Below are 14,746 nucleotides of genomic sequence, written 5' to 3' on the forward strand. Positions count from 1 at the left end.
GTATGACGGGAATAAAGTAATAATTATTATTCGTTTTCGGGGCCGTATGACGGGAATAAAGTAATAATTATTATTCGTTTTCGGGGCCGTATGTCGGGAATAAAGTAATAATTCTTCGTTTTCGGGGACCGCGCGCCGGCCGCCTCCAGCCTGTGAATGCCGGGAGGGTCGGGAAGATGATCGCTTCCGGACCGTAATCGCTTTACCGCTGAGTGTCTCCTCGGGGCGGCAGAACGTGGCGCTTCTCCTACCGCGGAGCCGTCCTGCGCAGAATATCTTACGCTCTGTCTGCCTCTTTGGGGCAGAAACTTTATTTTTTGGTAACTGCTGTTGAAATAAAGGGCTTTTTGGTTCCAATATTTACCGCCATTCATAACCTCGCAGTGTGGCGCACGTTGCTTATGTTCCTGACGTTCTGTGCGTTCCGGGCTGTATGATATCCGACGCTTTGCTATAATATTTATATAATATATATAATATAATTACCGTAACGCGTGATATACATCCCCTAATTGCCCATATGCCCCGGCGCCCCCCTCTATACATCCCGCCCCTCCCCCGCCGTCACTCGCGAGTATCTCAGTCCAAAGTCCAGAGATAATGAAGTCGCGTCCGTAGGTGGGGGGGGGATAGGAAGGAGGCGGCTCCCGACTGTGTGACCCCCGTAATCTGCCCCGTCACCCTGAGACTGGGGCAAAACCATGAGATTCGGGGGCAAATCCCGGGAGGTCCCAGATACGGCCATTACTATAACGGAAATCTAATGAAAGCATTGAGGCGCTGGCCGCTGGGCACCGCTTATTATTATTATTATTATTACTATTATTATTATTATTATTACTATTATTATTATTATTATTATTATTATTATTATTATTATTACTATTATTATTATTATTATGACTCCAGCTCCAAGCCGTCGCCCGCCGGCCGCCCGTCACATCCGATTCATTCATCCCGGCCCAGCTTTCTGATTAAACCGAAAGAAAAATGCTAATTAATGACCAGATTCTTAACAAAGACGCATTTTCCGCTCCCATAATCCGAGCCCGCGGGGAACGGATGCCCTCAGATACCTCGGCTCCCTTTTTGGAAGGAGGGGAGGAATAATTCACAGTTTTAATTCCAGCTTAAAAAAAAGAATCCGAAATTCTGCAAATTTAATAGCAGAAAATAAATCTTTAATAAAAATTTCTCACATATATGTGATTTGTTTGGAGTAATAATATCCGCCCTGCGCTCGGATTTACACTCACATCCCAATCACTTACTCACAAAAACTTTCGCATTTCATCCCCGGTCACAAAAAAAAAAGTCATCGGAGTGACGGCGGAGGGGGGGCTGCTATAAATACCGTTCCCGCTATAAATACCGTTCCCGCTGTGTAGGCGATAACCGGTTTGTGGGTTTATAGGCGAAAGGCACGCGGATTGATAAGTGGAACATGCGCGGAGGTATAAGAGGCCGTGGGAAGGAGGCCTAGGAGATATATGGCCGCGGTCTTTTATTGACCCTGCAGGGCATCGTCACGGTAACAGCGGCGCCCGTCTGCCTGCTGCCGGTTTGTTGCACAATTGTACAGCGCAACGGAATTTGATGGCGCTATATAAAACAGTAAATAATAATAATGACCTCTGAGCGCTTCCCCTGAGCCCTCTCCCCATTATTGCCCCCTGGGCAGTCACTCTGGGGAGGTCAGGCAACGCTGTTTAGCAGTTATTCCTATCACGCATTTAACAAAATCATCCATAATCCCAGTTGTTGCTTTTGCCCCGGTATGTTATGGCTGATCTCCCTGCTTGAATACAGGTGACTCAATGAAATAATGACAAGCCAAGAATTCCATGACGACCGTTGTCAGAGCCGTTTGGGTAAGAGATTTGGGGAATAAAATCTTCTCTGCGGGCTGTTAAAGGGTTAATATTTAACGCGTTTCAGGGTCAGCTCACTGGGTCAGTATGCGGAGCAGCGGGGGAGGGGTGTAAAGGGGATATGTGATATTTACATATAAATTACATTTTCAGCTCCAAATTAGTGACATTAGAGGAACAAATAAATGACGCTCTTTGTTTCTTCGCAGCCGTATTCGCTGCTTTTAGGAGAAATTGTCAGTTTTCGCCTGGAAATTGTCGATAAAAACGCACTTTTAAAACTTAAATAGATATTTTCGTTTTTTCTCCCCGGCAATCAGCGGAAATATCATTTTTTATGGTTGAAGTGATTGGTAAGTAATTTGGTGGCCTCTGCCGGAGAGATTCCCCCCAAACCCTGCCGCTCCTGCTTGGTGGAACGCGTCGGTAGAGCTCGGTCGCTGGATCCGGCCGGGATTAGAGATCTCGGAAGCCGGATCTCGTTAGCCGGGGCTGGATGTCGTTGGCCGGATCTCGGAGGGTGAGGCTGGATCTCGTTGGCCGGATCTCGGAGGCCGTGGCTGGATGTCGTTGGCTGGATCTCGTAGGCCAGGGCTGGATGTCATTGGCTGGATCTCGTTGGCCGGGGCTGGATCTCGTTGGCCGGGGCTGGATCTCGGAGGCCGTGGCTGGATGTCGTTGGCTGGATCTCGGAGGCCGGGGCTGGATCTCGTTGGCCGGGACTGGATCTCGGAAGCCGGATCTCGTTGGCCGGGGCTGGATCTCGGAAGCCGGATCTCGTTGGCCAGGGCTGGATCTCGGAAGCCGGATCTCGTTGGCCGGGGCTGGATCTCGTTGGCCGAGGCTGGATCTGGGAAGCCGGGGCTGGTTTCTGGGTGTAGAGCTCGTAATCCGGAATATTCCCAGCATAGAATATCGTGACGGACAAGCAAGGTAGCTCCATGTACACGAGATATTCTGTTATAACCCCCGCAGAGTGTGCGCTCATCCTCGCACGCAGCGCTCTAATTCTGGAGATAGAGGGTAAAAGTTCACCGTCTATTTCAGAGTCTGACAGACCCGCAAAGCGCGAGAAGAGACAGCAGAACTCTGCACTCTAATGACCGGCGTCTCCCTCCGCCGGGATTATACTTTATATAAGAAAGTCATCATTTTATAAAATTAGAATAAAATCTTCCTTTTTCTTTCACTTTTTTCTGTTTTTGACTTTTTTGTCGTGGCATGCAGGAAAAACCGGTGCCAGGAGTATCTTGATACGTGCCGCGCCAGGGAGACGGGTTCTAGAGCGGCAGCTGGACTGGAATTTATTCTAAAAAAATACCCCGAAAATCATCCATTTCTGAGACCCGATTCCTGCCGGGTTATTTCACAACCGACCGATGCGACAGGATGGCGAGGATTGGGTTAAACTCATTTGGGTGACATTCATATGTATAGCGAGTCTAAAAATAACAGGTATTATTCCACGTAAAGTAGCACATTGCCTCCCCCGGGAGCCGCTGACCCAGATTTCACCGTGACGGAGATCGTTTTGGGCCCTTGACAGACAGCAGAGACAGAATCTCCGGCTTCGCTCCAAACTTTGGCCGATCGGATGAGACGGATCCTGATTACCGGCCTCCTCTTGTGGCTGATTCTTTGACGCGCCGTTAAGCGCGTTGCGTTTTCTTCACCTCGTCACGTTCCGGATGTCTACCGAGGGCGCCTGTAATCGGGGGAGGGGTTTATGGGATCAGTGTGATTGGTCAATATAAATATAAGTGTTTGTGTACCCTGGAAAGACCTGGGGGGGTAGAAGTGTTCCTGTGTAATCTAGAACAGGGTTCTAGAGGACAGGAATCCACCGGAGGGACTCATCATATGTTTCTGCTTGTGGAGGTCAGTCGGAAGTAGGTGGCGATCTGGATATTATGTCGATGCTTTAAGGGTTCCGATGTCTGAAGATGGAGGAGATGGAGGCAGAAGGAGAACCCTCCTCCTGAGAGCTTCTTCTGGTCTCCTCCACGACCCGGTCAGAGATCAGCGCATCGGAGATCCGGAGAGCAACGACCCTTTATACTAAACCTTGCCTTATCTTGAAGTCTATGTCCTCCGACGTCTCAGCCGACCATGACTTTCCAAGCTGGAACGCGAGGGACCCGGGATCTCCTCCGGTCATCCATCGAGTTCAACCCTTCTTCTACCCAACCTTCCTACTCTTACCCAGCGATGGGGCAGATAAATCCCCGAAACACGAGCTGGTATTTCCAGTGCGATGATGGCGAGGGAGCCCAAAGTCTTTGCGTGGGAATATAGTTTTAGATGTTCCTGAATTAGACGCGTCTTTGGGGGGTCGGAGAGGTTTGCTGTGTGCGGCTCCCCCCGCCGCAGTAGCTTGCTGGGCTTCGTAGGGCCCCCCGGTTGGTTTCAAACCCCTGAAGGGAAGGTGTGGCCCTTAGAGGATTTTACCCTCTCAGAATCCAGATCGGCTCGGCCCCCGGGGCGGTGGGAACTTCCAGCCTCACCTTTAGGGTGAGAGCTGCCTGCACGGCGACGGAATGCGGTTACACAGATCATCGCCGCTTCACCTCTTTATGGTTTGGGGTTTTTTTGGGGACTTTTTGCCGATGTCACCTTCTTTTGGGACCGGCAGACGGACGCGGCTTCGGCAGACGGACGCGGCCGCCGCACGTGGCAGGGAACGGAGACGCTCGGGGGTTATCAGTAAAATATATGTACACGGCCGTAAGTATCGGCGTTCGCCGGCGTTTTACTTGTCGTCGGGGTGGAATTTTTCTCGGCGACCTCCATGGATATATTTATTAGAATATCTCCTGCGCTGCAACAGCGTAAACCCCCCTAATAACCCCCTTAAAATAAACCTCCGGGGGGGTAATTACTCCGGAATGGCGCATTTCTATATAGAAATATGTTTGTTTTTTATAAATAGAAAAAAGAGAGCTTTGGGATTTGTTGTGGAAATCTATATTTTTTTTATATTATTTTTTTCATGATTTTTCATTTGCATTTCAGTCACAATGCTGACAAAAAAAAAATGCTGAATTGTGAGAAAAGGCATGGTTTTGGGAGAAACGCGGTGTTTTTAATGTTTTTTTCTTTTTTTTTGTTTTCCCCGGCTGATCTTCCTTTAATGTTGGTGAATTCGGCGAGTACATTAAACGCGACCTCTAGAACTCTAAATGAAGAATTTATGCCGTCCTGAAATTTATGAAATATTTCCACATGAAAGAGAGGTCGGCCCCCCGGGGGAGAGAGGATAATAAATCAGGGCTCTGCGGATTTAATACTCCGCAGTCAGCGAGATCCGATCTCCGCTTCGCTCAAAAATGAAAAAATGTAATCCTATAAAATAGCTTAACGGCCCTCGCCCCGCATGCTAGAATTCTTAATTTCTGCTGTTTCTGCTCGGATTTATTTCCAATATTCCAGCTCCGCTTTTCAATTTCCTCCGTTATTAAAATTTAATTCAGCGCATTAGCATTTAAATTAAAAAAGGTTTTATTTCCAAAGAATCATTGGCAGGGAAGGGAAATTGCAGCCGACCGATTCCTGCGTTACAGGAATTTCCCTCAAATTATTTCCCCCAAACCCAGCTGGGTTTTTTTTTTTACATTTATTTGTATTTTTTATTTTTAGTTCTAATTTAAAGCAGTGTTTCAGAGAGAAAAAAACTAAAAATTCATTTCATTGAAAAGGGTGCAGTCATAGTCGAAACCATCTTAGGATCCATCCATGTGCTTCTTTATTTATTTATTTATTTAGTGGTAAAATTGAGGGAGTTTTTCTTAAATTAGGCATTTATACTGTTTACATTTATACTTTTTTAGTAAATTGCTGGAATCGGATGTAATTTTGTGGTGGTTCCGGTACGTGGCACAGCTACATAACTTGTATGATTTTCTGTTATTTAAGAAGAATAATTTGGGTTTTTGCATCCCGTTTGAGCCGTTTTTCAGACTATTTTCGAGAATATATTCCTCCGAATAACCTTCCTGGCAGCTGAATTAAAATACATAATTTTTTTGCATAAACATTATTTTTGGTCGTTCTGTGGTTTTGCTTGGGACAAGTGTGGGCACAGCTAGTAATTAGTGGGCGGAGCTTGATCAGAATGGGCGGGGTTTAATCAGGGAGCGAGGATGTTTTTCCACCCTGGCCATAGAAGCATCAGATTATCGGATATCTTCTGTTCACAACGGAAACCATGGAAACAATAAATGGCGGCACCGGAACTGGCCGAGACGCCACGTTTCACTAATAAATACTTTTCTATTACGAATAATTGTATATTAAGTTTAATGTTTATATATCTACTGCATTGTACAGCGCTGCGGAGCATGACGGCGATATATAAATAATAATATATTGTACAGCGCTGCGGAGCATGACGGCGATATATATACATCAATAAATAATAATATATTGTACAGCGCTGCGGAGCATGACGGCGATATATATACATCAATAAATAATAATATATTGTACAGCGCTGCGGAGCATGACGGCGATATATATACATCAATAAATAATAATATATTGTACAGCGCTGCGGAGCATGACGGCGATATATATACATCAATAAATAATAATATATTGTACAGCGCTGCGGAGCATGACGGCGATATATATACATCAATAAATAATAATATATTGTACAGCGCTGCGGAATATGACGGCGATATATATATACATCAATAAATAATAATATATTGTACAGCGCTGCGGAGCATGACGGCGATATATACCGTATTGGCTCGGATATAGGCCGCCCCCGTATATAGGCCGCACCCTAAAAGTTTGGTGCTTTTTTAAAGAAAAAGTTTTTTTTCTTTAAAAAAGCACCAAAAAAAACATGCTGCCACTCTGTTCTCCCTCCCCGAGATACGCTGCCGCTGTCCTCCCTCCCCGAGATACGCTGCCGCTGTCCTCCCTCCCCGCGATACGCTGCCGCTGTCCTCCCTCCCCGCGATACGCTGCCGCTGTCCTCCCTCCCCGCGATACGCTGCCGCTGTCCTCCCTCCCCGCGATACGCTGCCGCTGTCCTCCCTCCCCGCGATACGCTGCCGCTGTCCTCCCTCCCCGCGATACGCTGCCGCTGTCCTCCCTCCCCGCGATACGCTGCCGCTGTCCTCCCTCCCCGCGATACGCTGCCGCTGTCCTCCTCTGCCCCCCCTCCTCGACTTACCGGAGCAGACTCCCGGGTGTCTTGCGGGGCCGGCGAGGGACATCTACGCAATACGCGTATGCAACTTCCGGTACCGGTACCGGAAGTTGCATACGCGTATTGCGTAGATGTCTCCCGCCGGCCCCGCAAGACACCCGGGAGTCTGCTCCGGTAAGTCGGGGGTGGGCAGAGGTAAAACGCTTAGATAACCTCCCGTGCCGGCACCCCCCCCCCCCGTGGGAAGTGCTGGCAGGGGAGGCTGTCTGAGCGTATCGGGGAGAAGGATACAGGTCCCCTGCACCGCTGCGGGGGATCTGTATCTTAACCCCGCTGCCTGCCCGGCACCCGGGACTGCATGTCCCGGGCGTCGGGCGCTAGACCCCGAATATAGGCCGTACTCCCACTTTAAAAACTTAAAGTGGGGGAAAAAAGTGCGGCCTATATTCGAGCCAATACGGTAAATAATAATATATTGTACAGCGCTGCGGAATATGATGGCGATATATATACATCAATAAATAATAATATATTGTACCGCGCTGCGGAGCATGACGGCCCACAGGATAACGTGTCGTCAGGACGCGGCCCTCGTTGGCGGTGATGAGGATTTTCTCTGGTAATTTGCGCTCCTGTCAGGAAGTGATTAAAGGTAAACACGTCTAAGTATAGTGCAATCAGCCGGGGGCTGGCGGGGAGCGTCTCCTACACCCAACCTTACAGACCTTTAAGGTCAAATAATACATTCGGGGTATATTGCTTTCTACACATTGTACAGCGCTGCGGAGTATGACGGCGATATATAAATAATAATAATAACACACATTGTACAGCGCTGCGGAGTATGACGGCGATATATAAATAATAACACATTGTACAGCGCTGCGGAGTATGACGGCGATATATAAATAATAATAACACACATTGTACAGCGCTGCGGAGTATGACGGCGATATATAAATAATAATAACACACATTGTACAGCGCTGCGGAGTATGACAGCGATATATAAATAATAACACACATTGTACAGCGCTGCGGAGTATGACGGTGATATATAAATAATAATAATAACACACATTGTACAGCGCTGCGGAGTATGACGGCGATATATAAATAATAATAACACATTGTACAGCGCTACGGAGTATGACGGCGATATATAAATAATAACACATTGTACAGCGCTGCGGAGTATGACGGCGATATATAAATAATAATAACACACATTGTACAGCGCTGCGGAGTATGACGGCGATATATAAATAATAAAAACACATTGTACAGCGCTGCGGAGTATGACGGCGATATATAAATAATAATAATAACACACATTGTACAGCGCTGCGGAGTATGACGGTGATATATAAATAATAATAACACACATTGTACAGCGCTGCGGAGTATGACGGCGATATATAAATAATAATAACACACATTGTACAGCGCTGCGGAGTATGACGGCGATATATAAATAATAATAATAACACATTGTACAGCGCTGCGGAGTATGACGGCGATATATAAATAATAATAACACACATTGTACAGCGCTGCGGAGTATGACGGCGATATATAAATAATAATAACACACATTGTACAGTGCTGCGGAGTATGACGGCGATATATAAATAATAATAACACATTGTACAGCGCTGCGGAGTATGACGGCGATATATAAATAATAACACATTGTACAGCGCCGCGGAGTATGACGGCGATATATAAATAATAATAACACACATTGTACAGCGCTGCGGAGTATGACAGCGATATATAAATAATAACACACATTGTACAGCGCTGCGGAGTATGACGGTGATATATAAATAATAATAATAACACACATTGTACAGCGCTGCGGAGTATGACGGCGATATATAAATAATAATAACACATTGTACAGCGCTACGGAGTATGACGGCGATATATAAATAATAACACATTGTACAGCGCTGCGGAGTATGACGGCGATATATAAATAATAATAACACACATTGTACAGCGCTGCGGAGTATGACGGCGATATATAAATAATAAAAACACATTGTACAGCGCTGCGGAGTATGACGGCGATATATAAATAATAATAATAACACACATTGTACAGCGCTGCGGAGTATGACGGTGATATATAAATAATAATAACACACATTGTACAGCGCTGCGGAGTATGACGGCGATATATAAATAATAATAACACACATTGTACAGCGCTGCGGAGTATGACGGCGATATATAAATAATAATAATAACACATTGTACAGCGCTGCGGAGTATGACGGCGATATATAAATAATAATAACACACATTGTACAGCGCTGCGGAGTATGACGGCGATATATAAATAATAATAACACACATTGTACAGCGCTGCGGAGTATGACGGCGATATATAAATAATAATAACACACATTGTACAGCGCTGCGGAGTATGACGGCGATATATAAATAATAATAACACACATTGTACAGTGCTGCGGAGTATGACGGCGATATATAAATAATAATAACACACATTGTACAGCGCTGCGGGGTATGACGGCGATATATAAATAATAATAACACACATTGTACAGCACTGCGGAGTATGATGGCGATATATAAATAATAATAACACACATTGTACAGCGCTGCGGAGTATGACGGCGATATATAAATAATAATAACACACATTGTACAGTGCTGCGGAGTATGACGGCGATATATAAATAATAATAACACATTGTACAGCGGAGATCCCGCCGACGGGTTCTGTTTGGCGCCGTCACTTGGGCTGCTAATAAATATTAAGGTCATGAGAAGTGCTGAGAATAAAGATAAGATCCGTCCCGCATTAATTACAGACAGTAAAATATTCAGAACGATTCGAATTCATTATCTTCCCGGCCCTAAGAAGGAATTCACTATTTTTTTTTCTTCTTCTCATTAATGTTATTCCCTGTAATTGGGGTTTTAAAAGTGGAGCAGCCTCCCGGCAGAGGTGGTAGAGGGTAATACAGTGAGGGTATTAAACATGCATGGGATAGACATACGGCTCCTGAATCTAAGACGAGACCAACGGCTGAGAACATGCGCGATGTATAGTAACGGCAGGGGGTTCCGTGAATGTGAAGCGCGTGGCCGGGTTGTTGTTTGGTGGCCGGCCGCGTTCATTTTGGGGCAAACTTTGAATTGGAAAATTCTCCGCCGCCCCCCCCTTGAAATATTTGCATAAACTTCGTAAGAATTATTTGCTGAGAAAATGTAACTAGCCAAAATATTTCATGTAAATCCCGTCGCCGACGGCCGCCCCCCCAACCCCCCCCACGAAGCCGTCCACGGAAACATTTCTATAAATGAACGGAAAATCCCCCCGAGCGCTTCATACATTTCCCACCCCACGCAACCGAGTCACAGCCGAGAGAGAGTGTGTGCGGCCCTCTCCAGCCCTCCCGGACACACTCCAGGGCGCAACGACAAGTATTCTATCGCGTTTCCACGTAAACGGGGAACTTTCCTTCCCCGGCGAGCGGAAAAATCTAGCAAATAAACAATTATCCCGTCTCTATTTTAATTATCAAATGATCACGTTGGGTTAATAAGAATTTTCAATCATAGAATAATCCGGGGGGAAAATCTAATAAATCAATCAACTTTTCTCTATTATTATTTCTATAAAATACAATGTAAAGATTTATATTTCTCCATTTATCATATAAGTACATATTTATGTTTCTCCATTCATTGTATAAATACAGATTTATATCTCTCCATTTATTATATACGGTAAATACATAATTATATCTCTCCATTTATTATATAATATAAAGATTTATATCTCTCCATTTATTATATACGGTAAATACATAATTATATCTCTCCATTTATTATATAATATAAAGATTTATATCTCTCCATTTATTATATACGGTAAATACATAATTATATCTCTCCATTTATTATATAATATAAAGATTTATATCTCTCCATTTATTATATACGGTAAATACATAATTATATCTCTCCATTTATTATATAATATAAAGATTTATATCTCTCCATTTATTATATACGGTAAATACATAATCATATCTCTCCATTTATTATATAATATAAAGATTTATATCTCTCCATTTATTATATACGGTAAATACAGAATTATATCTTTCCATTTAATATATACGGTAAATACATATTTATATCTCTCCATTTATTATATACGGTAAATACAGAATTCTATCTCTCCATTTACTATATAATATAAAGATTTATATCTCTCCATTTATTATATAAAAACGTATTTTATCTCTCCATTTATTATATACGGTAAATACATATTTATATCTCTCCATTTATTATATACGGTAAATACAGAATTATATCTCTCCATTTATTATATAATATAAAGATTTATATCTCTCCATTTATTATATACCGTAATATAAATATTTTTATCTCTCCATTTATTATATACGGTAAATACATAATTATATCTCTCCATTTATTATATCATATAAAGATTTGTATCTCTCCATTTATTATATAATATATATTTATATTTCTCCATTGATTATATAAATTCATATTGATATTTTTCCAATTATTGTATGAATATTTATTTTTCTGCATTTATTATATAATAACAGATTTATATTTCTCCATTTATTAGATAAATATTTATTTTTCTGCATTTCTGTAGAATTTCGTTGCTGAGGGCGGCTGTGTTTTGTCCGGGGAAGCTTGTCATCTGTTTTTTTTACTTTTGGGTTGATACGGGGAATGTGTGTTACTTGCCGTTTCTGGCGTGAAATGTTGCCGTTGAATGCGCTCCTCAGACTAATCCTATCGCCCGCTCTCGTTCCGCAGGGAGAGTGCAGGGAGCGTTCACTCATCCCTAACCCTGGCAGACTGCGCTCACTCCAGAGACCTCAGACCATGACGACTCAAGATGTGGCCGTGAAGAAGGAGCGCTCGGAGGAGGTGATCCAGGCCGTCGTGTGGCAGGAGAACAGCAAAGAGTCCAAAAAGAAGAAGATGAACGCCGGCGCCGACGAGGTGCCCGCCGAGATCTGCGTGGTGATCGGAGACAACCGGAACCAGCAGAACATTGGTGAGTATTGGGCAGCGACACGGGGTACTTCCCACGTCTTACCCCACAGAATCACTGAGGGGGCCACAACGGCATCATATCTTTCAAACAGGAGAGAGCGGTGTGAAGCTGCTGACTGCTGCTGATTGGCTCGGGCAGCCGTCGTAAAGATGGAGGGGAGGGAGAGAAGTTCACAGCAGGAGACTGATCACATAATACTGGCTCTGCCACAGGCTGCCGCCGGCCGAGCCTCCCCAACATTCTTAAACCAAATGTTTTCAAACAATCCGACTGATTAGCGGCCTAAAATTAGGAGAAATACAGAAATATATTTATCGGCGGCCGCAGCCGACCCGAAATCTCCTGGATACCCCTCCCCCCACTGGGTCAGCCGTCTCTCCGCTTTCGGAATAAATGAGAGTGTGAACATGGCGGCCGCTTCAGACAACAGAACGGATTCTTTTCATTTGCAGCCGCGCTTCCCTTCCAGCAATCGTCCCTTTTTCATTTGTTTTTGGACTCGTGGATCGTCTCCTCGGGCCACGGAATATAATCGCGCAATTACATAAAAACATATTTAGGGCAATCGCCGGCACGATCCATAATATTTTTTGTCGTTTCAGCGGAAACACAAATTGCACCCATATTTCAGAGGAACGTTCGCAGACGGGACACGAAATAATTAACTTTAATTCCATTTAATAATAAAAAAAAGCCCTCTTGGTTAAAATAACCTTTTTTTATAGAAAAAAAGACATTTTTATGTGCTGGAATTTTTTTAAATAAATCCCATCAGATCTTTTAAATCCCCAAAAATGATTTTTAAAGAATAAGACTTTTATATATTTGCATTTTATGCCTGTATGAAATATTTTGTGGCGTAAGATTCCCGCGGAACGTTCTACGGATTGAATGAATAAAATGTATTTGTTATGCGGATAGTTACGCCGCTGGATTGCTTCAGGTTTTTCTTTTTGTTATATTAAAAAAATTGTAGCAGCTTTTTTTTTTTTCTACATTTAGTTCAGTAAATGGAGTGGCAGAAATGACGTTTTCTCCTGCTGCCATTTTTAGAAATATATTCCTGCAGTAGATTTGGATGAAGCTGATAAAAGCTGTTTGTTCTCCGAATGATAAATTTATACTTTATTTCCTACTCGTTAAACAAATGTTCCGGAATCGTTACAATGTTTGCACAATTATCCGTATTTATATATATATTAAAATACAAATCCAGGGGAATTTATCAGATAATGCCACAGACAGAGCTTGATAGATAGATAGATAGATAGATAGATAGATAGATAGATAGATAGATAGATAGATAGATAGATAGATAGATAGATAATGGATAGATAATGGATAGATAGATGAATGGAGGATGGATAGATAGATGAACGGATGGATGGATGGATGGATGGATAGATATATAGATGGATAGATGGATAGATGGATAGATAGATAGATGGATGGATGGATGGATGGATAGATAAATGGATGGATGGATGGATGGATAGATGGATGGATGGATGGATAGATGGATGGATGGATGATAGATAGATGAATGGATGGATAGATGGATGAATGGATGGATGGATGGATTTCCCTCTTCTGTGTTATTGTAGAGAATTCTCCTCATATATATAATCTTTGCCATTTCTGTGCATCGAACCAGCAGAAGACTCCCCGGAAAGACACAGCACAACGATGAGCCGGGAGCCGTCCTGGAGCGGCAGCAGCCGGGCGCGGAGTATCCCTCCGAGGATCAGCACGTCGTCGCCAGGTGGGTGGGAGCGCAGCGGTCACGGGATTCACACGCGTGTCACACATACACGTCGTCTGCTGCCCATGAGGGCATTTTTAAAAAGTTGTAAATTCAGTACGACTCCTACTTGCCGGTGACGTGCGCGTCCGGGGGGGCCGTTTCATGTCGTGACCCGGGCTCCCTCGTCTCTTTGTGGGACGGCTTGCGTGTTACCAGGAATGTTCATGGCGCTGTACCCGGCGGCACCACACACTGCGTATTTTAGTTTTAGGCAATGTAAGTAGTCAGCATAAAAATCCCATTTCTGGTGTCTTTGGTCTTAAAAATAAATAGTATTTTTTTTAAAAACCCGTTTGGCCCAAGCCAGGCTGATGTTGCGTCGTTTGGCCCGAGGCCGGCTTCTCATGTGGCTTGTTACAGATTTTTAGTTGAATTAATTTCATTTCTTTCATTTTCAGGGTCCTATGAATGTGGAATTTGTAGGAAGAAGTACAAATATTATAACTGCTTTCAGACGCACGTCCGGGCGCACATAGGTAAACATCTGGAGAAAGCGGGGGCCCGTGTGGCATATACTGTACTGGGGGTGGGGCCGATATTTATGGATTTAGGGGTAAATATCTCTGCCCCCCTGGGTCAGTGGAAATGTCTTTATGCCGAGTCCCGCGGGAAATCCTCTTTAAACAAATAGTGTTTTATTAGGTCGGAAAGGGAATAAAAATTATTTAATTCACTTTTCAATATTTTTTTACGTGCTGTTAGCATTTCACTGATAGGGCAGTTATCCCCAACCCCCCCCCCCTTTCCCCCAAGGGGCAGGAAGGGTACGCTGGTTACACATACCCCTGACGCCGTCCACTGGTGGAAATCCACCCCAT

General features: G+C 43.9%; 1 protein-coding gene across 6 annotated transcripts in view; it reads left to right on the top strand.

The window, feature by feature from the left end:
- ZNF618 (zinc finger protein 618) overlaps positions 1 to 14,746 on the top strand; it is a 35,207-nt gene that overhangs the window by 7,462 nt on the left and 12,999 nt on the right. For 4 of the 6 annotated variants that reach the window (XM_053473312.1, XM_053473310.1, XM_053473313.1 and 1 more), the window contains exons 2-4: positions 11,881 to 12,124; positions 13,779 to 13,886; positions 14,327 to 14,404. In XM_053473312.1, the coding sequence (XP_053329287.1) occupies positions 11,881 to 12,124; positions 13,779 to 13,886; positions 14,327 to 14,404 (430 nt within the window). Of the gene's footprint in view, positions 1 to 7,589; positions 7,685 to 11,880; positions 12,125 to 13,778; positions 13,887 to 14,326; positions 14,405 to 14,746 lie in introns of those variants that run through there. The other 2 variants (XM_053473314.1, XM_053473311.1) reach the window with 2 other exon arrangements.

The sequence above is a fragment of the Spea bombifrons genome, chromosome 8, assembly GCF_027358695.1.
Source record: "Spea bombifrons isolate aSpeBom1 chromosome 8, aSpeBom1.2.pri, whole genome shotgun sequence".
Taxonomy (NCBI): Eukaryota; Metazoa; Chordata; class Amphibia; order Anura; family Pelobatidae; genus Spea; species Spea bombifrons.